Consider the following 23,695-nt stretch of genomic DNA (forward strand, 5'->3'; position numbering starts at 1 on the left):
AATCCCTCCCCTTTAAATTTTTTGTCTATTATGATTATATTTATAATTAATTGCTTAGTACATGCAAATCCTTTGTCCAAACATAACATTACGTTTGGATGAAGGAAGTAAATTTGAAATTTTGACAAAAGTTAGAAATTATAAATGACATGCATCAATTCCCTTGTTTGGATTAACAAACATAGAAATTTAGAATTTCTGCATGGAAAAAAACTTGAAATTTGAGACATTCAATTCCCAAGTTTAAATTCCACATAAATATTTGTAATTTCCAAATGTGCAAGGGTGAACTTAAAAATAACATATTCCATATTCAAATTCCATTGTTCTTAGGTTAACCAAATGAAAAAATTCACAAATTCTAACCAATAAAATTCCATCATTTGAATTTCCATCATTTTTAAATTCCCTAGTAATTTTAAATTTCCTCATCCAAACAGAATGCAAGATTCTTTTTTGTTCCCATAAAATAAAAAAAACTTAATTATCAAAATGCTCCTAAATTATCACAAAAGTACCACTTTAACCCCTGCTTTTGCATCCTATCACATTCTAACCCCTAGATTTTAACAAGTCTCTCACATTGGCACAGTTCGTCACATTCATCCATTGACTGTTTACTTTTTCTTCACAATATCAACATAATATCAACAATATGAATAACAAATTAATGACATATCGAGTGCCCCATTATCGAATAACAAGTAAATCGACAACATTGACAAATTCAAATATCTATTCACCCATGCGAATTCTAGGTACGAATTCTACATGAAACCGGAAAATGCCGAGAACGAAAATGGAGATCCAAGAGTCAAGAACAATCCTTTAAACCTATTTTTCTTTCCCCCTATTATCAACAAATACAAAGAATATGTAAAGGTTAATGTACAGAAGATCAACTTACAACTGACCATACATCCCCAAACATAAAACTTGACAAGATATACACCCTTTTTTTTTTCTAAAAGAATTGGTTTACTAATATTAGAACTGGCCATTTTCTACATGTCAAAACCCCACCACTATCTTCTACAAACCACTAGTAAGGCAAACGTCGGTATCGTTCCTCGTCAAGCACTGCGGTAACAATACTGCCACCGCAAAGTCTACTGCAGCTTCCGGTTACACCAGCCCAAGAACTTCAAACTTAGCTCCTTTTTTTTTTTCCCGGTGGAGTTTCCATTTTTTTTTTCCAGCCAGAAGTATGCGGCAAACTATTCTTCTAAAATCTTCTAGACGTACACTTCATAGTTACTTCAACCGGAAATCACGCCTGAATACCGTCAAGTTTTGGGCAAACTTGTCCCTGTTCTTTGTATCCAAGCTTCTAGTAACATCCACCATAAGCTTGTCAAAACACTGGGAAAGCCGTTGATGTTGATCCGCTTGCTGCAGGCCAATATCAAAGTGTCATGTACATGTACTCGTGGCAATAACAATTTAAAACAGCTAAACAGTAAATTCAGCGTTGCTCAAACTCAGAAGTTGAGGTTTCACCCATCACATTAGCTTAGTCTTTTATTATTCCATTATATAACTCAAACAATCAAGAGTGGAAGGCACAACTAACCTGTGAAGCCAAGATATGAGCTTTCAAATCGGAGAATATCTGCAAGTCAGACACCATCTTTCAGTCAAATACAGCCATCAGAAGTGAAAAAGGATAAGACAAATACAGAACCACTTCCAGCAAATGCAAATTTGAAATTTGTAGCAAAGAAATCCAACAGTTCGGTAAGGTTTTCATTTTATTTCTATCTACTCTCTCCACCTCACTTATTTCTCTCTCTCATTAAAAATAAAAAGCCGCATAAAATACAACCTAAATAATATGTATTGTCAGCTAAACCGTGCTAAAACAAGTTGGCCCACCACAAGGAGTTGAACAAAAGATGCAAAAATGCAACTTCTCTACTGAGACACAAGGAAGAGTAAAGGACAGTATAAGTACTGCTAAGACAGGCTGCAAACTTACAATATTCTAATGTCTTACATTATAAAAGACAAACACCATAAAATGTGGAACCAAGATTTACAGTTCGAGAGAAAAAGAGAGACGGAGCTGCACTGTTTCCAAATATTTTCTAAAAGCTAAAAATGGCTTCAGGAAGCAGTAACACGAACACATGCACGTACACACTGAACAGAAAATTTATTGGTGCAATCATGTGAAGGTGGAACTGATTAAAAAGAGGCATTTAAAAAACGATGTTGCAGACAAAGACTTGAACAATCTGACCAAAAGATAAAAACATAAGACTTGAACAAGTTACAATATATATGCACTCAAATAAAAATACTACCTGCTCATTAATAAGTATCAAGCTCAGCATTGGCCTGCTAAAATTCCACTGGTTGTTACTTTCCTCGAATAAAACAATCTCAAACAGCGTCTTCAGTACCTTTACAAATAAAATGACTCAGATCAGTCACATAACCAAAAGAATTTAGTAACTATGGAGAATAACCACAAAAAGCGTAAGCAAATTTAATTCACATTGCATGCATGGAGTCCTATTTCATGCATAAATTTGACATATAAACATTTTTTCCCAATAGCTTTACATATCTTCAAGCAAAACCCAAACCGAAGTCCCCAAGAGCATACATTAATCTCGACCTAATCCTCCCAAGGGTTAGGCACACAAACACTTTTTTTTTTTTTTGAGAAGAAACTATAACAATTTATTAAAAAAGAAAAGTGAAATACACAGAAGTGGATAAGAAATACACAAACACTTTTTTATACAACAATATATTTACACTATGCGGTGGGGGAAAAATTGGTATCGAACTCGCCATCCACTGATTTGAACCTAAGACCTCTCACTTATGACTTACAAGTCCAGGCATGGGACTAGTTGAACTAAAACAATGCAAACACATCTTTACAATCCGGTTGGGCTTATGGATTTCCACAAATTATTATGTGACTATAGGAGTTCAATGCCATTAAAAAACTGAGTATATCAAACTTGCCATCGTTTCAGTTTAATTGATTACTTGATAAGCACTGACAAGGTTCTGGAGTGTCACCTTATATAGCTGACTGAAAAAAAAAACTACTACCGAGTTGCATCATTATTTTTGGGTCAACAAAAATCCATGCATTTTCAATATGTAAACGTCCAAGAAGATAGATCTTGACAGAGTTTAGAAATGAGTCTGACTTATGATGGAAAAACAGTAAAAAAAAACATTACAAAGATAACCATAAGGCACAGTAACAGAATCTAATGGATAAAGATAGTACCATGTCAATATTTACAAAATTACAATTACTGAACCACAAGAAATGGACATCTTAACAAAGATTCTAAGACAGATAACAAAAGAGTAATACAGCATAAGCATCCTTACTTCTGGAAACAAGTTGGGGCAGTCTGAAATGTGACGAGCAAGATTGACTGCAGTAGGTGATGTGGGTGCCTCACCCATGGTTATGTTGTTGAAGTAGAAAGCAGCCAAAGTTTCAACAGCTGATGCACACTGGAGAAAAAGGTAAAGTTTGAAATTGAATAATGAAAAAAAAATGTAAAATTAATGTGGCAGATGCAGACAAAAACTGGTCAGTTTGTAACACAGGATCATGTCACCAAAAAGTTCTCCAGCGCAATAACTTTTTCCATAAATTTTAACATTAGACTTCTAAAAAACTTCTACAGTGTTTGATGTTTGGAAGTTTAACACTTCGCACTTAGCAGTGGCCAACTGTTCATCATTTTGGGTTTTTCCACTGCCTGACTGGTAACCTCCTGAAAGTTTCCAAAGACTGATGAGGGTAGGGTGAGAATTGGACTTGAGGGAGTACAAATCCTGGCAAGGGAAGGTCTTATTCCAAAACACGACTTGTGCCCTTGATAGCACAAGATGATTTCTACATTTCAGGTTAGTTTTATTTTTTCTTGTACACATTATTCTATCTGACCTTCTAGTTGAGCTAAACAGAAGATAACAAATGCAAAAAAATGGTTCAGTAATAAGTTATTTTTTGAAAGTGCAGCCTTAAATTTGAGACATGCAATTGACGATGAAGAGTTATTTCGTCCATAGAATAGAGGCATAACTTTGACCAAAAAAAGAGAATAGAGGCATAACACATACCTGCGATGCGATTCCTGTATCGAAACCTTTAATCCCAGACTCAAGGGACCCAACTATGTGCATAAAAGTACTGGTATCCAGATTCAGTATATACACTATATGGCTGTTGAATAAAACCTCCAAGAATGCAAAATAGGCCTTTGTCAGCTGCAAATAGTAAGAAATTCCAATAAAGACCACCTTCCAAATTTTAGGCAAGAGGAATAACTTAAAGAAAGATAAAATTAAAGAGCCTTATATCTGCAATTTATCTGAATCGAGTAAGCACAGTAAGAGCTTAAAGTATCAAAATGCATCAGCATGATAGAATTTTAGAAAGGACAAACTAAAGAATAGGATAGCATAAATTTCAGACTTCATAAATTGCATATTTAGTGTTCAGAGCCATACTGTTTTCTCATTTCCCATTGTTTCTTAGAAATTGAGAAGAAAAACAGTTTTTAGCCTCTGAAAGCACTGATAGGAATAGTGCACAAAAATGAAAACTACCAGGAGAAAAAAAAACCATTTTAAGTTGTTTTCAATTTCAAGTTTTTGTTTCATATATTCACCTTCATTTCGCAGTCGAAATCATATCAAACAACTCCTACCGGGTACTCAAAACTAATAGATGCAAGGAAGACTAACAAACATAAGCTAATGTACCTTGCGGAATGCCAATACATCAGCCAAAGGAATTGATAATGTCATCTTCAGTGCAATATCAAGTGCATCAGCAAGCGCTCTATCACCATATAGCTCAAACACCCCAAAGTTGACATAGTTTCCAGCAAGAGCTATCATTTGAAAAAAATCCTAAAATCAGCTCATAACATAACATTTGTACAAGGAGCTATTTCCTTTTTTTAATTCAACAAGGAAAGCAGGGGAAGAGCCACTACAGGATTTCTGGTTAAAAACTAGTACCAACAATGTTGTGGTAGAGTCAAGAAATGAATTGAAAGTACAACTTTGCAAAAGAACTTTATTCCTTTGTTTGCTGTTTTCAATTTGGAAAGAACAACAGTTAAAGGAAAAGAAAAAACAACTTGAGGTGCTTTCCTAAAACACAGACAAAAAATGGCATTTGAAAAACACAATATAATCATCAGCTTCTTTATAGGAATTCCAATCCATTCACTTTGAGCTTGGTTGTTGAACTAAGCAAATAGATGGGTTTCCTCTAATTATTTTAAACAATGATACATGTTTCAGCATCTTTAAAGGGCTGTTTGGTATCCTTCTTGTATTTAATTTTTGGTTTGCAAGATGAAGCTAAATTACTTAGTACTCACTACATTATTTTCAAAAACAAAAATTGGATCCAAGAAGGATACCAAACAGCCGCTAAACTTTGCACTAAATTCAATCCAATTGCTAAAACCTTACATGATTCCATCAATACTTTCTAGAGTAAAAAGATTAACCATTTTTTAAAGCATAAGTATCATATTATTTAGTCACAATGACCACCATTCTAAACCAACAAACCATAAACAACCTTCATTGCGTACCCACATTAGTCACAAGACTCTCAACTTGAGATTGACAAGTTTGCAACACCAAATTTGTAAACAATTTAAGGATTACCAAAAAAGATAACAGTCCACTAGCCAACTAATAAATTACGATTTATTCATGCTCTTGCCAGACCTTCCTTCATCAGATCTAGGCTGTTTTTACTGCTTATCCTGCACCCAGAAATATGATTCTAACTATCTGCAGACTACAATTTACACCATTTGAGAGCAGCTCAGATGAATTTTGTTTTCCAACCAAAGTGAAATAATGAAAAAACCCACAACAATATGTCAGATGTTCAAGAATATACATGCAAGAAGTGCAAATAAACAGAGTGATAAATGTCATACAAAGCTGATAAAACATTCTCAAAAAGTAGTTTACCATTCAGAACTGAATAAAGATACAAGTATACCTAGTGAATAATCATGCAATTAATGATTCAACAAAGTGATTACTGTTACAAGAAACAAGAGGTTAGTGGACTCACCTCTTGTAAGAATAGTTAAAGAAATCCAAATTCCCTTGTATTTGTAGCCATATATATCTGCAACATTTGGAAGAGACAAAATCCTTGACCCATACGCAACAATCAATTTACTGACTTCTCGAAAAAGAAGTATTCCATTAGGAGAAGATGAATCAAAAGTCAAGCGTTGGGCTTTGTTGAATGCAAACTCAGCCATGAATTTCAACAAAGGGGTGGTCACCTGCAGCATTTATTGGGAAAATATTGAGAGAAGATAACACAAATTAACTTTGCAAGAAATAAGAAGGAATAAAATGTAGCCGAGAGAGATCTGCTTCCTGTTTCCATTGTATTTTAATATGCTTCAAAATAATAAAATATTATCTAACCTTACCTGATCTCTTAGCTAAAAACTATAATGCAAACAAGAAGCAGAGACTTACGATTCAAAAGACATTCATTTATTTTAAAAGCTTTCTGAAAATGTAGAAATCTTCAACTAGTACTAAAAGTTCAATTTCAAAGTATGAAATTTTAGATAATTGCTTAACCACCTAATACAGAACTCTGTTGAATTTTTCGACAAAGGAAGCAGTTAACATTGTACTTTACCTCTGGTGTATCGGACCAGTGCAAGATTCCTTTCAAAAGAAGTGGCATGTGTGCAGGATACAACCAATCAAACAGAAAGCCATAAGTTCTGCGACTGAAGATATTAAAGAAGAGCATAAGAAAAAGAAACTGTTAAGCCTTATAAATTCGATACAGAAAATAAAAAAGTACTTACCTATTTGTGGCCATGGCAATTCCTCTAAGGTCTCTCATCAACCCAATTAGTCCATACTTTACAGCATCAGTACGAAACATTGAATCAGGAGTTGATTCCAGATTGACGAAAACCTGAAGTACCACATATATGTACAGGAGTAACTGAAATGAATCCATACAATACCAAACTTGACAGTATTTAGTGTGTGTAGTTAAGCATTTTAAAGAACACACAGGAACATCTATGCAGATTCTGCAGCATGCACATATGAAACATTTTTTTATTGTATGTTTGTGTTTGTATGTGTGCAGAGAGAGAGACAGAGAGACAGAGAGATAGAGAGAGAGAGAGAGAGAGTACTTGCAAAAGTGGATCCATGGAAGATTTAAATTTGACAGGGCTGTCTTCCATGAATATTAACCAGCCAATTATGTAATAGAAAGTTGTTCTGCTGCGAGAACACCTATACTCTTCCAGAAAAGGGAAATGCTCCCTCTGAAAAGAGAAATTCAAAATGAGAGCTTTTCACACGAAATACAGGATTCTGTTCAAGATATTCAAATCAAAAGTGTAAATGCAAAAGAAAGATATTTCAGATTTGGATTTACAGTATGATTGGCAAGTATAAATTTGACAGTATCCAACTTCAAGAGTAGCTTGCCACTCATGTATCTGCAAAATAATTAGCCTTACAATAAGCAAAATATGATAAAGGAAAATAGGCTCTCTTAAACCAACAAGCACTCCAATGTTCCAAACCATATACAGAAGGAAAAGAACTAACCCAGACGCCAGCTCCAAGAACAAACTCAGGGTGTGACCAATGACCTCCTCATTCTGAAAATAGGCAAGAATTAAAATGCAAAATAATATCCAAATGTACTTAACGTGAGTAAAGCATGAAAAAGATTTCACCTCCGTATAACATTTCAGGCTACAAAATGCAAAATAATATCCAAATGTACTTAACGTGAGTAAAGCATGAAAAAGATTTCACCTCCGTATAACATTTCAGGTTTGTAGCAATCTTGCCAACAATGACATTTAACATCAAAAGATGATCATGAAGTCCAAGAAGCTCAGAAAGGCGAGCATATAACTGCTGCAACAAATGGAGAAGCCTCAAGAAGAATGCTAGCAATAATTTAAAGAATGCAAGGAAAAACTTACCCTCGAAGAATGCATGGCCTGGTCACCCACATAAGACTTCCGAAAATGTTGAAAAAAGGTAAGAATTGCACGATCAAGTCTTTGCTTGCTTGTTTCACCATACCTCTGCCAATGCCAGGGTTGAACAGTTTTTGTTAATTTTGATAGCACCACCAATGAAGAAAAAAATAAATAAATAGGCAATCTTTAAAGTTGAATATCACTCTTTAACACCGAGTAATTTGGCTGAATATATTAACCAAAGTGCTTGAAGCCCAAAGCAGCAGAGTTTTAAAGTGCGCCCTTTCATTTATATCAAACCATGATAAAAACAGTACCATCTTAGGCAGAGAAAGATAGAAAAATCTAGATTCAGAAGTTAAATATTTGATTACTATATCTAATATACCGAAAGATGTAATTGCTGCTGCTGTACCTGGCTGTGTAGCCCACTGTCAGTGACATTTATTAACTGCAAGATGCGAGCTGAAAGTTCTGCATCAAGTACTTCTTGTGACTCGGCACTGCAAAGGAAAAATATAAAACATAAAAAATCTTCCATGGTAGCAATGAAGGGAAAAGCAAGATGAATGAAGAGGAGTAAAAGCAGGATTTTTTGGTCAATAAAGTTGTTTAGTTTTCTTTACCTGCACCCAGTACTTTGCTTTATCTTGAGAACTGCAGCAACTATATGAACAATCCAAGCAAGTTTTGCTTCAATAACAGAGAGGTCACTGTTATCACTGGTCTGAACTCGAGCTCTTTCCTATTCAAGTCAGAAGAATTGATTAAAGACATGAAGTCCAGAAATTTTTCTTTTCAATTTCCAAGAGGCATCCTTCACTGTAAATGCCCATACCGTGTAGACTTGCAAAAGAGGCTCCACTATGTTTATTATATACAAACTACTGCTTTCATACTGCAACCAAAGAGAGAAGGTTATGGAGGCAACTTTGACAAATTCAGATCAGTTCCACGCGTCTAAGTCAAGATATGTATTTTAAATGCTTTTTTATCAAATAGAAAATTGTTTATTTGACGAATTGCAAAACCATAACTTCTTCAGACTGAAAACGAGAAGCACATAACATTTGTAGAGGTAAACCTGAAATCTACAGACTTGTGTAAAACAATCCAACTGATCTTGAAGAAGTTCAACATTGTCTAAAGGGTTCTCAGAAAGATCATCAAGCAATCCATCCTGTAAAATAGTGAGAAGATATAGAGAACTTTCATAAATTTGAACATACAATTGCAGTACTGGCCCAGAAAAAGTTTTGGTTTTTACCTGCACGGAGTTAAATCTTGATGTGATGAAACCTTCAGTAATCTTAGGAACAAATTCATCGAGCATGCTGGGTGCATCACCTTTCAAGTATGGTACAGATGTCACCAATCTAGACCATAGTCCTAAAAGGTAGTATACGCTGCTGCTGGCCCACTGAAAAGAAGACAAGTTTCAGTAATGCAAGTTGCAATTTCTCAACCTGGATATTTAGTTCCAGCTACCAGGCACTATAAGGTACCATAGATAGTGATATTCATGTATAATGGCAGTAAATGTCATTAGGACAACTAGAGAGATATGGAGAGAGAGTCTGTGTGTCAGAGAAACAGCGGAAGTGACAACTGGAAACTATAAGATAAGAGTAACTACAACTGAAAATAAACGACTAGATGCAGATAAGCAACTGAAGATTAATGTAAACAGAATGTCAGGGATTGCAAGCCCGATCAAGACTCACATGGGATGAAGCAAAACCCAAAAATCTACAAAAATTAGATTTAGGAAATTGCACGATATAAAATTTGATGGAAGATCAGTGGCCCACCCAAAGGAAAGGGTGAGACTGACTTATCGTGGAAGTGTTTTCATTCAACGGCTTAGTATGCAATATTCTTTTCCTAATGCTAGGAAAAAAGTGGTGAAAGACATTCAACCTTCCAAGAATGCAAAGACTTTAAAGTGAATTCTGCTACTAAACGTATCCAGTCACTATAGCCTTCCACAGTCACAAGCTCTGACAACTGCGACAAATTTAGAAGTTAAATAAGCATAAGCAGTAAACTAGATCAACTCAAGGAAAGATTACATACCAGAAAATAAATTTCATAATCACCACAAAGAAATTACAAACCATCTACGTAAAGTCAAAATCAAAACTACAAGCGTAAAGCGTAAGTTTCACCTTTTCAAGGTACAAATCAATTTCATATAAATATAAATCCAAAACGAAAAATGTAGGTATATTTAGAGAGTAATTTACAAGCATGCAACATTCATTAAGCTTGCTTCATTTGAATGAGTTACCAAGATACCAAAAATGACTCTAGGGTATTTCATACTAGAGAAAAAGATTGAAGTCAAAATTACCAAAAGGAAGAAAGATTACCTGATAATTCATTCGGAATCGTCCAAGAAGACGACAATATTCATGGTAATTATCATGATCAGCAAGACCTGATTTCCAGTCCAAACAAATCATTATGAAAACCCAACAGATTAAAGAAAACACACACTAATAAATCATAAATTTAGGGTTGTATTAGCACAGTCACTGACAAGTGTCTAAAATTCAGATAAAATCCACCTTAAGCATATTATATATATGAATCCTAGGACCAACCAATAAATGACAACTACAAAGTATCTTCGTTGCACCGATACTTGAAATTTGGGCCAGGGTGAGTTTCTACTGATGCCCCCGCAATACAGTCTGACACATAGCGGATATGCAAAATAGAGTATTGTCCACTTTTTCTACTTTGTAGACTTGTAGACTATGAGAAACGGCAACGATACTCAAAGGACACAGTAAAGATACGGCAAGGGGTTATTCAGTTTTTGTAATTTTGGGGGATGTTTTTGAAAATTTAGAACAAGGCAAGGCCAAAGTGTAATTTTCAAAAGTTCATTTTAAAGTCATTCCTCTCTTCTCTTCTATATGGTTTATGATGAACATGAATCTTTCTCTTTGTGATTTATTTTATGTTATGAAGTATGAATTTATGATGAACTTATTTTTTTCGAGTGGTAATATGACATATTATATATTATTTTATTATATATATTATTTAATTGATGTATCGTATTGGGCACCCATACCCGTGTCTGTGCAGCATAGACGGGTACAAATCTGTCCATGGTTGTTCATGCAAGAGTCAGTAAAAAAAGCACAAAGGGAAAACAATCATATTTAAAATGTTCTTTAAAAAATATCTAGGAAGTTAGTAACTACCAAAAATATACAAATGCAGGAAAGCACGCATTCCAGCACACAAACAAATTATTTCACATTCAGCATAATTGGAGTAAGATACATGACAATCAACAGAAAGAAAGAAAAAAAAGGCCAAGCCAACAACACCTTGCCCAGTTTGTAGGATTTCTTTGGTTCCTGTGATTAAATGGGACAGATAGTTTGAACGGCCAGGATCACTAGTAAACAAAGAACGTCTAACAGAAGCCAGTCGCACCAAGCACTCCAGTGCCTATAAAGAACAATAGTAAAAACTTGATTAAGATGTTAAACAGTGAAAACACATGAACAATAACAACATAAAATTTCAAATGGTAGGAAAAGAAACTTTTTACTCCAACAAACAAAGACAGATACATTTTAGATATCAAAGGACAGAACTTCCACCGCTGTACACTTGCACATGCATGACTGTATGTGATTGCAGTAATCGAGACTAATAAAAAAATATCTCGCACCAGCAATAAATTAGCCATTATGACAAGGATCTGATTCACAATACATGTAGCATCAGCAATAAATTATCCCACGAGCGACAGTTCTCTTTGCTTCTTCTATTTTCTAATTAGAGAAGGTTCTAGAAATCATCAGCAATTAATTAAGAAGAAAAATCACATATACTAACCTCCTTTGAAAGAGGGGGCTTTGTATTGGCATAGTAATCAAAGAAGACTTGAAGTGTAGCAGGATCCTCCAATGTCGACTTCCAACCCGATGGAATCTGTAAGATTACCAGTTAAATACTTAGTTATGATTCACTGCATACGAGACTAATCGACAGACCTTCGAATGGTTAACAATCCAAAAGAAACAAGGATAATACCTGAACAGTACCAAATTCTTCAGAACTTTCATCAATTGAGGTCCCAACAAAATCAAAAGATAGGCATTTAAGTGAAAGCGAAAGAGCCAACTCTTGCAATCGACTTGCAACTGTGCACCACAAAATCAAACAGCATTAATACCAATAAACCAAGAATTACAATAATTAAATAGTGGTGGTAAGGGGTTAATCAAAATAGGTTTAGAACAACCGCCAGTGCCAACGTATTACCATTACTTTCCAATTGATGCAATGAAGTCAAAGATATTTGGAATATTTGAAAGAGAGACTGGTCCCTGAAGGAGCACGCAACCCTCCGATGATGTGTTGAAGGCAACCCAGGATTAGGCTGATCATTTATCAATTAATGAAAAACAAGCAAACGTTACTCAAATAAAAAATAAACAAGCACATTGATGTTAATAGCCAAGTTAAAACTTCAATAATGCAATGTGGTCTACAAGGTAATTGTCTAAGTCTCTCTATGTTACAGTTTTAATGTATTAAGCATCATAAATTAGTCTTTAGAATTCCTAAGCATATTAATGTGGACCTTTCCAGATTCACGTACCAATTAAGCTTATAAAGGGGCTACTTTGTGAGCTTTGAAATCAGATTGTTAGTCAAAAGGAAAATTTCTCAGCTTGTGTGTAAGGCACAACAACCTTGGAGTGATTCCAAGGCACCTTCGGTGTGATGCCAGAATTTTTCTAATTCTCTATTGGAGTGACTCCAATACACCTTTGGTGTAATGCCAAAGGCCAGAGTGAGTCCGGATCTCTTCTATTTCTCTATCCCTTCCTATTGTTTTACATCACACATTTTAGAAGGAAAGGCCATTTCATGGAAACAAACAAAATTAAGTTTAATTCTTACAAAAATTTGAAAGTTAAATATAACCCCAAAATAATAGTGAAATTAGCTAAAAAACAACATGCCTATAGATGTTCGACCGAGGACAAACTTTGAGTGCTTCAACTAGCTTCTATCAGTGTTCTTGAACAAGAAAATAAATTAGAAATATTCACACCGTACACTGTCATCTATCCATGTGATGATGCCCTAAAGACACTTCAGGATGATATGTGGTTCAACTCACTCAAACACAAGTTGCAGGAAGACAAGAATTAATGGAAATGGAGTGGAAATCTTCTGTAACCAAAAAGTAATCTCTCATATTAATGATGATATAAAGGGGCACAAATTACAATCTAACCTGACTCATCTCAGACACGAGCTGGTTCAATATCTTCAAACCAATGGCATAGTGATCAGATGTTGCCTGGTAAACAAATTGTTTATGAGTTACACTTGTCTGAAAGATATAATGACAGAGAACATATAAAAAAATTATAAAAAAAAAAAAAAAAAAAAAAAGCAACACAACCACTTGAATCACTCAGTAGTAGCAGTTAAATTTACTCAGTTATCTGTACTCTGTTCCCTCTACAGTTTTAAGAGAGCAATATTACAATGCAAATGGAGCACATGAACTTAAAGATGGTAAGATAGATATCGCGTAACATTAGAAAACTGAAAATGTAACTTAATAAATGAGCTGGCACTCTACATAGCAATACAGTTGATGTGATACTTCAAAAAATAGTTTGACAGACTGGAAGACAAAAGTTGGCTATGTGCAATATAGGGCTCATGAAAAATACTAGTCTGACTCTTGTTGTACATAAAAAATAAAAAATAAAAATAAAAAGTGCATGCAGCATCCCAAAAATTGAGTTAGGTAAAAATAAGCAACGGACAATAAAAATTTTAGATACTTACAGAAAAACAAGGCCTTGAATAGAGCAATAGTAAGAGATATACATATACAAGAAGATAACCAATTAATATTTAATTCCTAAGTTCCAGAATGATAGACCACGGATCATGTGGCCACAATGTGTTAAAAACAATGCAATCATGGATACAAATAAGGTAATGTTGTAGATCGATGCAGCTTTCTATAAACCAGTTATATTCTCAATCAATGATATGACTGGAAACAAATACGGTATGGTAATCTAAATTTCCTATACATACAGAGTTTTGATTTTTACAGAAAATAAAATTTTATTAAGCCCAAGCAATTACGAGCAAGCTGTTCACTACAAACAAAATAGCCAATGTAATAGCTTTAACAATCCAACAACTACCACAGAATTTAGATAAGAACTGCTTCTAATCAGAAAAAAAAAAAAATGAAAGAACGGGGTAAGTAAGGAATTTCCTGAAATCCCAAAGAAGCTGAAGCTGAAGTAATGCAAGTTGCTGAGATTACCCAGCAAAGTTAGTTTTTGTCTCTACACTTACACCTGATTTACAACCTCTAGTCAGAAGGAATGAGCAGGAATTTTGAGCCAGAGGGCGTATTCCCATATCAGTCCTATTTAGGAAAGCTGGTATCTGCTAGGCAATTTCCACATCATGCATTTTATGGTGGTGAGATTCTGGGGATTTTGTGAGATAAAGTTTCATTTTAGACCTCTTTCATGGTCATCGGTTTCTTCCGAGTTTTAGGATGTACCGTTGTTCCTTATCTATGAGAATTGGAAGGATGTTGGCGATTGAGATTCTGCTTAGCTTAGTTTCAACATAATATGATTTTGTTGTCTGGTTTCTTGTTGATGGCGTTTCCTTACAGTACTTTTATTCAGTGGCCAGTTTGTTCACAGTCATCGTTACTTACTCATAGCCTTTCTTGGGAATACTGCTCATAATGCAACAGAAATGCCGTGGTATCATAAAATTTAGTTCAAGATCAAAGACATCACACATATTAACAGAAAGTCATATAACCTGATTCAAGAAGTTCATTGACTCTTTCACCACATCCCGGAATCGATCATCATCAAACCACCCAAACTTGGTGAGTCGACATAAGAGTTGGATTAAAGAGGCAGTCACAAACGGCTGCAACTCTCGTCCTCGAGTAGCCAAATAGTTAATAAGGTAATTCCCTACAACAAATTTCCCACATTGTTCATTTCCAACAAGATGCAAACAACAAAGCAAACCAAGAAAACATATATAAGTAAAGGGAGATTCTTACAGATGTCGAGACGAAGCTGCAGAGCAAGTTTTTGCTCAGTGACTTGCTTCAACAAGCTAGAACTAGCCAGCATCAACGCGTAGGGAGTCATGGCATTGTCGAGAATGTACTGGCACTGCGAAATGTATTCGATGTTCACCGAAAAGCATTTGAGAGTGTTTTCGGCGTGAGCCCTTTCGACTGAGTCCTGTGAATTGTACAGCCTCTCACACAACGCCTCCAGTTGCCTTAAACCCTCCATCGCTTCGAAAACTACTATGATTCATCAATCACCAATAAACCATAACCTCAGATTCTTATACCCAACAAAAAAAAAATATGTAATCTTTACTAAAACCCAGGTAAAAGGTTCAAATGTCAGACACAGAATCAAAATCATAGGTTTTTCCGAGTTGCATGGTTCGTCGATTTACCTTCCGACCCCGAACCGCGGCGGTTCGCGACCCAGGTTGCCGTAAGCCGCTGCCGCCGATTCGATCTCCGATTGCAGTCCAACGCTGCTTCACGGTCCCAATTCGTTTAGTGGCTTTGGAAATGGAATTTCTGGGTGCCTTGTGAAGGAGTCTACAATGGCGAGCAAGAGAGAGAGAGAGAGAGCAGAGAGCACAAATGTGAGATTTTTTTTCTTTCCTTTTGTATAAAGACCCGAAGACGGACCCGTTTAGTTTCGACACGGCAGGCAACAATTTTACATCTGTCTAAAAATTTACAAAGGATCCAAATCCAAATCTACCTTTTTTTTCCTCTTTTTGCCTTTTTTTTACAGGGACTCAAAAATCCTTAACAACTCAATTAAGAAATCAAATAGGGAGCAAGAAGATGCAAGCCATTGGATTATGGATTTAATTGCTGATTTGAGGTTGTGGTGCTTTGGAAAAAAAAAAAAAAAAACCTTATCAGAAAATCTGGAAATGTGCTTGGTAAAACAAAAATAAAAAAGAATTTAAGAGAAAAACTGTTGTTAGTAACAATAGAAAAACATAAAAAAAGTAGAAGCAGGTCTACCATGTTTCTAAAAAACGTCTTTTTTTTAAAAAGCAAAGTAATCAATGCCCATTTAATGAAATTTTCAAATGGCAAGTATACTATGACATTCCACATCACACAGGGGAGTGGATCCTGTAAGTTTTATATATATATATTCTCATCTCTACCTAGCACGAGGTTTTTTGGGAGCTCACTGGCTTCAGGTTCCATTGGAACTCCGAAGTTAAGCGAGTTTACGCGAGAGCAATCCCGGGATGGGTGACCCACTGGGAAGTTCTCGTCTGAGTTACAGAAATAAAACCGTAAGGACGTGATCGGGGCCCAAAGTGGGAGAAAAACTTGTATGAGGCTTGGCTTGCCACTAGACTTCGCTGAATGGCACTACAATCCACTTAAAACTTGCCACGTGGCAAGTCTTAAATATATTCTTTATCATTCTTTTATATTTAAAATTTTTATAATTATTTTTTTAACTAATTAATATATTATATACATTTGTTATGTTTCCTTTTTTATTTCTTTCCCCCTATTTTTTTTCTTCCCAAATCCCCCCCATGGCAAGTCTTAAATATATTATTTTATCATTCTTTTATATTTAAAATTTTTATAATTATTTTTTTAACTAATTAATGTATTATATATATTAATGTTATGTTTCCTTTTTTATTTCTTTCCCCTTATTTTTTTTCTTCCCAAATCCCCCCCACCACACTTTGTTTTGCCGTAGGTCATAGGACTCCCTCCCCTTTCTTTCTTTCCCAGTTTCATTTATTTCTTTCTTTAAATAAAATAAAATAAAACAAAATAAAGTTATGCACCCTCTCCAAGTTTATCATGGAAAGCAACCAAGTATCTGTAAGCTTCAGCGTCTGAATGCACCACCATTCCGATTTTCAGATCTTCTTCAAACTCCATTGCCTCAGCAGCAACCTATCAATTGAAAAAAAAAAAAATCAAAGATTAGACTAATATATTAATTAAAGACTCATAATAAAGAAGGTAGCAAACATAGAAGATAACCTAATTCATATTATAAATATAAAAAATCCAAAAAACCTCACCCGAACCCAAAAACCCCCAATTAAACGAAAAGAAAATAACCCTACTACATCTATATATGTGGGTTATTCATGTCACATGATCAAAGCAACTATTGTATAAGGAAAGAAAAAAAACTTACAGATTCTTAGTTGCTTTCCATGATAAAATTGGACTGGGTGTAGAACTTTTTTTTTTTTTTTTTTTTTAATGAAAGAAAGAAGCGAAACTGGGAAAGAAAGAAAGGGGTGTGAGTACTGAAACCTAAGATCTACGGCAAAACAAAGTTGCCCGAGGGGGGGGTGTGGGGTGGATTTGGGAAGAAAAAATATAGGGGGGAAAGAAATAAAAAAGGAAACATAACATTAATATATTAATTAGTTAAAAAAATAATTATAAAAATTTTAAATATAAAAGAATGATATTTTATATAAAAGAATGATAAAAGAATATATTTAAGACTTGCCACGTGGCGAGTTTTGAGTGGATTGTAGTGCCACTCAACGAAATCTAGTGACAAGCCAAGCCCCACACAAGTTTTTCTCCCAAAGTGGACAATATCGTGCTACAGTGAAGTCGAGTCCGAGATGTGGTGGGAGCTCGGGCCGGGATGTGACATATACTATCACATATTTTACAAAATTACAATATTTGCCCCTACAATATTATCTTAGACAATTATTATATCACATTAAATATCATATCATCTTTAATCATTTAACATATTCATAGAAATTTATATAAAAATTTTACCAAACACTCATACAATTTTTATTTTTTTTGTTAAAAGCACTTTCACCAAAAAAAATAAAAATTACCGAACACTCAACAACTTTATTTTACAACTTTTTATTTTCAGCACAATAGAAGCATTTTTTTTATTATTATTATTCATAAATGAAAGTGAGTCGAATTCGCTCTTTTTTTCTCTTCTGGATTAGCCTCATTGGATGCCCCAAACCCATGCTTCAATTTGGTCAAGGCATTGGCATTGTTAACCAAAGATTGAACCTAACAATTGATAGGAGCATATTCATGCGACTTAAATGGCTTGTTCTCGTACATTTACGTTATGTTTCTTTAGTTATTTTAGTTCTTTATGCTTCTTTTGTGTGTTTTCAGGTTTTAAGGGCTTAGGGAGCAAGAAAGTGCATTTTGAGGCTATTTGGAGCATTTTTGGGCATGGATTGGATAGCTTATCCATGGAGCCAAAGTTTGGACGAATTTGAAGGCCTTATTTTCACTTTGGACATAAAACAAAGGGCCTAGCCCATTCTCTCTTAAACCAACCCCAAGGCCATGCATTTCCTTCCAAAACCCACAATCACTTCAAAGGCCATGCAAATCCATATTCAACACCTTAAACTACAACCATGCATCATTACACCACCTTCTCCATCTTTATTCCACATATAATTCACCTTAGCCATCACATTCACACACATGCCGTGCTTCCCCCTTTGTTCCCACCAAACACATGCACTCAAACAAAGCCAACCTAGCTAACCCTACATGCATTTTTTATTCACTCTTCATCATTGCATACATCACCAAACACTTCCATTCTTGCCGTGTATCCCTCCATTTTCTGCACCTTTGATGCGAGAATTACTTGACACTCAAATTAAACCCTCGTTTGACAATTGTAGTAGAATGGATAAGTGAGGGATCGTTCTAGACCGGGGATTAGGAGGGCTTGCTAAAACCTTCTAAATTGACTTAAAAACATAAAAACTAAATTAAAATACTCTTAACAAGACTACTATGACTCAGAATGGCTTTGAAAAACTCAAATTGTCTAAAACAATCAAATTGACTCAAATAGAAGCTAGAACTTGATTTAGACGAATTTGCAAATGTTTATGACTCCAAAAGCTTAAAGATACAAAAGTAAAACAAATACGAATGATTAAGACTTAACAAAATAGGGGGGGGATTGTGGTTGGACGATATTAAATTAAAAAGACAGAATATAATTAAAGGCAAAATGTAAATATGAATGTGATAAAAATATGGATGATGGAATAGCCAAGGGGTTCTTCTCCACACATGTTACACTTGCAAACAAAATTGATTCTCAGTTGGTCTTTCGATAAGTTGTGAAACTCAATGCTCCAAGTTAATTAAATCCGCTTAGATTAACTTTCAGATTTCCCTAAATTCGTTGGATTGAATGGAATACGCATTACAACCAAATTATTCTTAATCAAAGTCCCTAACTATGGAATACGCATGATAGAGACATTCAACAAAGATCATTAAGTTCAACGGAAATCATAAACATCGACGAGGCATTCGTTACAATGGAATACGCATGAAACTTATGCCAAGAAATCGTTTAACGCGATTGTTTATAAGCAACCTCCACTACTTGTGAATATAAGTTCATAACGATTAGGTGAAATTCACTTATATTCTAGCGTCATATTTATGCATGAAAATTAAGCTTGCAATCTCAATGAACATACATAAATAAGTTATCAATCAAACAGTTAAACGAATTGAATCCACAACTTATGAAATTCCAACCAAACGTAATCAATTCAAATTGCAAATATAAACATAGTTTCGAATCACCCCCTAGCTAAAGGGGGGTTTAGTTCCTCATAACTTTGAAATCAAAGAAACACCTAAACATTCCAACAACTCAAACGTGAATTGTATGAACGTTTAGGCACTCTTCTCTTCCCTTCTCATACGTACAAAACAAAGAGAATTAAATTTAAACTTTGAAATCAAAGAAACACCTAAACATTCCAACAACTCAAACTTGAATTGTATGAACGTTTAAGCACTCTTTTCTTCCTCGTTGTTGTAGCACAAGGTCTAAGGTGAGCTTAAGGGCTTTAGGTGTATGTGGAATGGAGTGGGGAGTGGTTGGAGATGGAAGAATGAAGAGAAAATATGCAGAAAATGAAGTGGGACTCACGGCAATGGAATGGTATTTGTGTTGTGTGAAGTGTTGTGAATGGAAATATGAGATATGAATTGAATGGGGAGTGAATGAATGAATGCTAGGGTATTTATAGGGGTAGTGGAGGGAACATATGGCTGTTTGTTTAAGCATTTGTGTGGAGGAATGATGGAAAAACAGCTAGGACACATGTGAAAACTGGAATTGCACAAGGGGAGCAAAGGGAACCCACGGCATGGATGGATTTGCATGTGTTTGGGAAGCTTTCTTGCTCATTTTCTGGATGCAATGATGAAGAGTTTAATAATTAATGCATGTAGGTGGTTGAAATGATGAAGAATGAGTGGTGGATGTGTGAATGATTGAATGTGCATGTGGGTGAATGTGAAGGGAATGCATGTGAGGATGCTGGAAATGAAATGGAACTCACGGCACAAAGGTTCTTTGGTGATGAATGTGGTTGATTTAATGGAGGAACAAGTGCATGTGTTGAATTGGTGGTGCATGTGATTAAAGATGGAGAAGGTGGTGTAATGATGAAGTGGAATGGCTGAAAATGCAAGGGGGAGTGAAGGCCACGGCAAAGGTGTTTTGGTGCATGTGTTGGCTGTTTTGTTTGTTGGTTAAAGCTTGTGTTTGCATGTGAATGTTGTTTGTGTGAAGTGTGTGTGAATGTGCATGTGAAGATGCAATAAATAATGCATGTAGGGTTAGGAAATAATGAAGAAATGCATGTGAGATGTTTGGAAAGGAAATGGGAACCCACGGCAATGAAGTTGTTTTGTGTTGTGAATTATGATGAATGCATGTGAGATGTTTGGAAAGGAATAAAGAATGAATGGTGGAAATGTGAGTGAATGATGTGCATGTGTGAGAATGCATGTGGAATTAAGAGGAGTATGGAAGTGAAATAAATGAATGATATGTTAAGTGATAAGTGAATGATATGTGGTGAGTGATAAGTGAACGGTTTGATAAGTGATAAATGAACTAGTTTAAAGGGCTAGGGTTTAAGTACATAGAATGGGCCTAAAATAGGTTGGTTTGTATGGCATAATGTGTTATGTGATTGGGTTAGGGCCATTGTTTTGTGTCTTCAAGTGCATACAAGGCCTTCAAATTCGTCCATCCTCTTGGCTCCATGGATAAGCTATCCAATCCATGCCCAAAAATGCTCCAAATGGCCTCAAAATGCACTTACTTGCTCCCTAGGCCCTTAGAACCTGAAAACACACAAAAGAAGCATAAAGGACTAAAATAACGAGAGAAACATAACGTAAATGCACGAGAACAAGCCATTTAAGTCGCATGAATATGCTCCTATCAACCTTTCCTCCTTGCAATTCCACATGCTTTCATCATCATAACCCACTTACAATCCACCTAATTCACAAAGCTTCTCCCAACAAACAATTTCACCAAACACATGCACCAAAACCTCCATGCCGTGGGTTCCCTTGCCTTTCCAGCATTTCCCTTGTGCAATTCCAGCTTTCCACCCACTTTCCTAGCTGATTTTCACATGCATTGCAGCCACATTCTCACCCACTCTCTCCCTATATAAACCACACACACTTCATTCATTTGCATTCATTCATTCCCCATTCAAATCTCTCCACATCTCATTCACAATTCTCCCCGGCAACGGCGCCAAAATTTGATGCGAGTTTTATACGCGCACAAATTAAACCCTCTTTTTGTCAAATTGTAGTATAGGTGCAAGTAGGGATCGTTCTGGACCGGGGATTAGGAGGGATTGTTAATCTCTTGGAAACTGACTTAAAAACGTAAAAACAATATAAAACACTAAACTAGACTCAAAGAATTCAAAAATACTTTAAAACATAAACTAAACAGATTCTAACAAGTTCAAAAGACTCAAAACTCTTAAAAACACAAACTAAATTGATTTCTAACTAATTTGACATTAAAGTAAAGGGGGATTTAGGTTTTGACAAAATTAAACTAAATGAACAAATTGCAATTAAAACAGAATGTAAATATGAATGTGAATAAAATATGGATGATGGAATAGCCAAGGGGTTCTTCTCCACACATGTTACACTTGCATACAAGATTGATTCTCAGTTGGTCTTTCGATAAATTATGAAACTCAACGCCCCGGGTTAATTAGGTCCGCTTAAATTAACCGTCAAGTTTTCCTTAAGTTAATGAATTGGATGGGTTAGCGCAACGCAATTCACCACATTCTCCAAAAGTCCTTTACGTGAACAGCACAATAAAGATACAATCAAAGATCATTAAGTATTATGAAAACTATAAGTGTTGACGAGGCATTCATTACTATGGAATACGCATGAAACTTATGCCAAGAATTCATTTAACGCGATTGTTTATAAGCAACCTCCACTACTTGTGAATATAAGTTCATAACGATTAGGTGAAATTCACTTATATTCTAGCGTCATATTTATGCATGAAAATTAAGCGCGCATTCTTAATAAACATTCATAAATAAGTTATCAATCAAACGGTTAAACAAATTGAATCCACAACTTATGAAATTCCAACGAAAGTTAATCAATTCATATTGCAAATATAAACATAGTTTCGAATCACCCCCTAGCTAAAGGGGGGTTTAGTTCCTCATAACTTTGAAATCAAAGAAACACCTAAACATTCCAACAACTCAAACTTGAATTGTATGAACGTTTAGGCACTCTTCTCTTCCATTCCTCATACGTACAAAACAAAGAGAATTGAATTTAAACTTTGAAATCAAAGAAACACCTAAACATTCCAACAACTCAAACTTGAATTGTATGAACGTTTAGGCCCTCTTATCTTCCTCGTTGTTGTAGCACAAGGTCTAAGGTGAGGTTTGGGGAATTATGGAAATGGATGAGGAATGGTGGAAGGGGGACTCACGGTTTGGATTCTAAGGGGAAGATGGGAAGCTCACGGCTAGGGAATAATGGAAGTGTTTGAGGAGTGTTGTGTTGTGAATGAGATGTGGAGAGATTTGAATGGGGAATGAATGAATGCAAATGAATGAAGTGTGTGTGGTTTATATAGGGAGAGAGTGGGTGAGAATGTGGCTGCAATGCATGTGAAAATCAGCTAGGAAAGTGGGTGGAAAGCTGGAATTGCACAAGGGAAATGCTGGAAAGGCAAGGGAACCCACGACATGGAGGTTTTGGTGCATGTGTTTGGTGAAATTGTTTGTTGGGAGAAGCTTTGTGAATTAGGTGGATTGTAAGTGGGTTATGATGATGAAAGCATGTGGAATTGCAAGGAGGAAAGGTGCAGAAAATGGAGGGATACACGGCAAGAATGGAAGTGTTTGGTGATGTATGCAATGATGAAGAGTGAATAAAAAATGCATGTAGGGTTAGCTAGGTTGGCTTTGTTTGAGTGCATGTGTTTGGTGGGAACAAAGGGGGAAGCACGGCATGTGTGTGAATGTGATGGCTAAGGTGAATTATATGTGGAATAAAGATGGAGAAGGTGGTGTAATGATGCATGGTTGTAGTTTAAGGTGTTGAATATGGATTTGCATGGCCTTTGAAGTGATTGTGGGTTTTGGAAGGAAATGCATGGCCTTGGGGTTGGTTTAAGAGAGAATGGGCTAGGCCCTTTGTTTTATGTCCAAAGTGAAAATAAGGCCTT

General features: G+C 35.5%; 1 protein-coding gene across 4 annotated transcripts; it reads right to left on the reverse strand.

The window, feature by feature from the left end:
* Positions 1–656: 656 nt before the first annotated feature.
* On the reverse strand, positions 657–15,826 carry LOC137747205 (uncharacterized). 4 transcript variants are annotated; one of them, XM_068487270.2, is made up of 29 exons: positions 15,540–15,826; positions 15,127–15,381; positions 14,874–15,034; positions 13,294–13,359; positions 12,309–12,426; positions 12,078–12,187; positions 11,880–11,975; positions 11,363–11,486; positions 10,388–10,455; positions 9,936–10,022; positions 9,283–9,435; positions 9,100–9,195; positions 8,854–8,913; positions 8,642–8,760; positions 8,431–8,518; positions 8,016–8,120; positions 7,843–7,944; positions 7,630–7,682; positions 7,454–7,517; positions 7,206–7,340; positions 6,864–6,976; positions 6,689–6,782; positions 6,098–6,317; positions 4,753–4,883; positions 4,108–4,254; positions 3,364–3,492; positions 2,307–2,405; positions 1,574–1,612; positions 657–1,392 (listed from the first exon to the last, which is right to left on the reverse strand). In XM_068487270.2, the coding sequence occupies exons 2-29, from the start codon at positions 15,365–15,367 to the stop codon at positions 1,255–1,257; spliced, it is 3,156 nt and encodes a 1,051-aa protein (XP_068343371.2). In that variant the 5' UTR covers positions 15,368–15,381; positions 15,540–15,826; the 3' UTR covers positions 657–1,254. The 4 variants fall into 4 exon arrangements, with proteins under 4 accessions (XP_068343371.2, XP_068343369.2, XP_068343370.2 ...); XM_068487268.2 differs by having other exon boundaries at positions 7,843–7,947; positions 15,540–15,800; XM_068487269.2 differs by having other exon boundaries at positions 7,843–7,947; positions 15,127–15,378; positions 15,540–15,680.
* Positions 15,827–23,695: the final 7,869 nt, after the last annotated feature.

The sequence above is a fragment of the Pyrus communis genome, chromosome 2 (assembly GCF_041283825.1).
Source record: "Pyrus communis isolate YQ-2024b chromosome 2, ASM4128382v1, whole genome shotgun sequence".
NCBI lineage: Eukaryota > Viridiplantae > Streptophyta > Magnoliopsida > Rosales > Rosaceae > Pyrus > Pyrus communis.

Excerpts from the sequence above, each read along its gene's own strand:
- LOC137747205 (XM_068487268.2), bottom strand. The coding sequence starts at position 15,367 with ATGGAGGGTTTAAGGCAACTGGAGGCGTTGTGTGAGAGGCTGTACAAT. Across the intron at positions 13,360-14,873 it reads CAATGAACTTCTTGAATCAG|GCAACATCTGATCACTATGC; the intron begins GTTATATGACTT and ends TTTGTTTACCAG. Across the intron at positions 6,318-6,688 it reads ACTGGTCCGATACACCAGAG|GTGACCACCCCTTTGTTGAA; the intron begins GTAAAGTACAAT and ends TAAATGCTGCAG.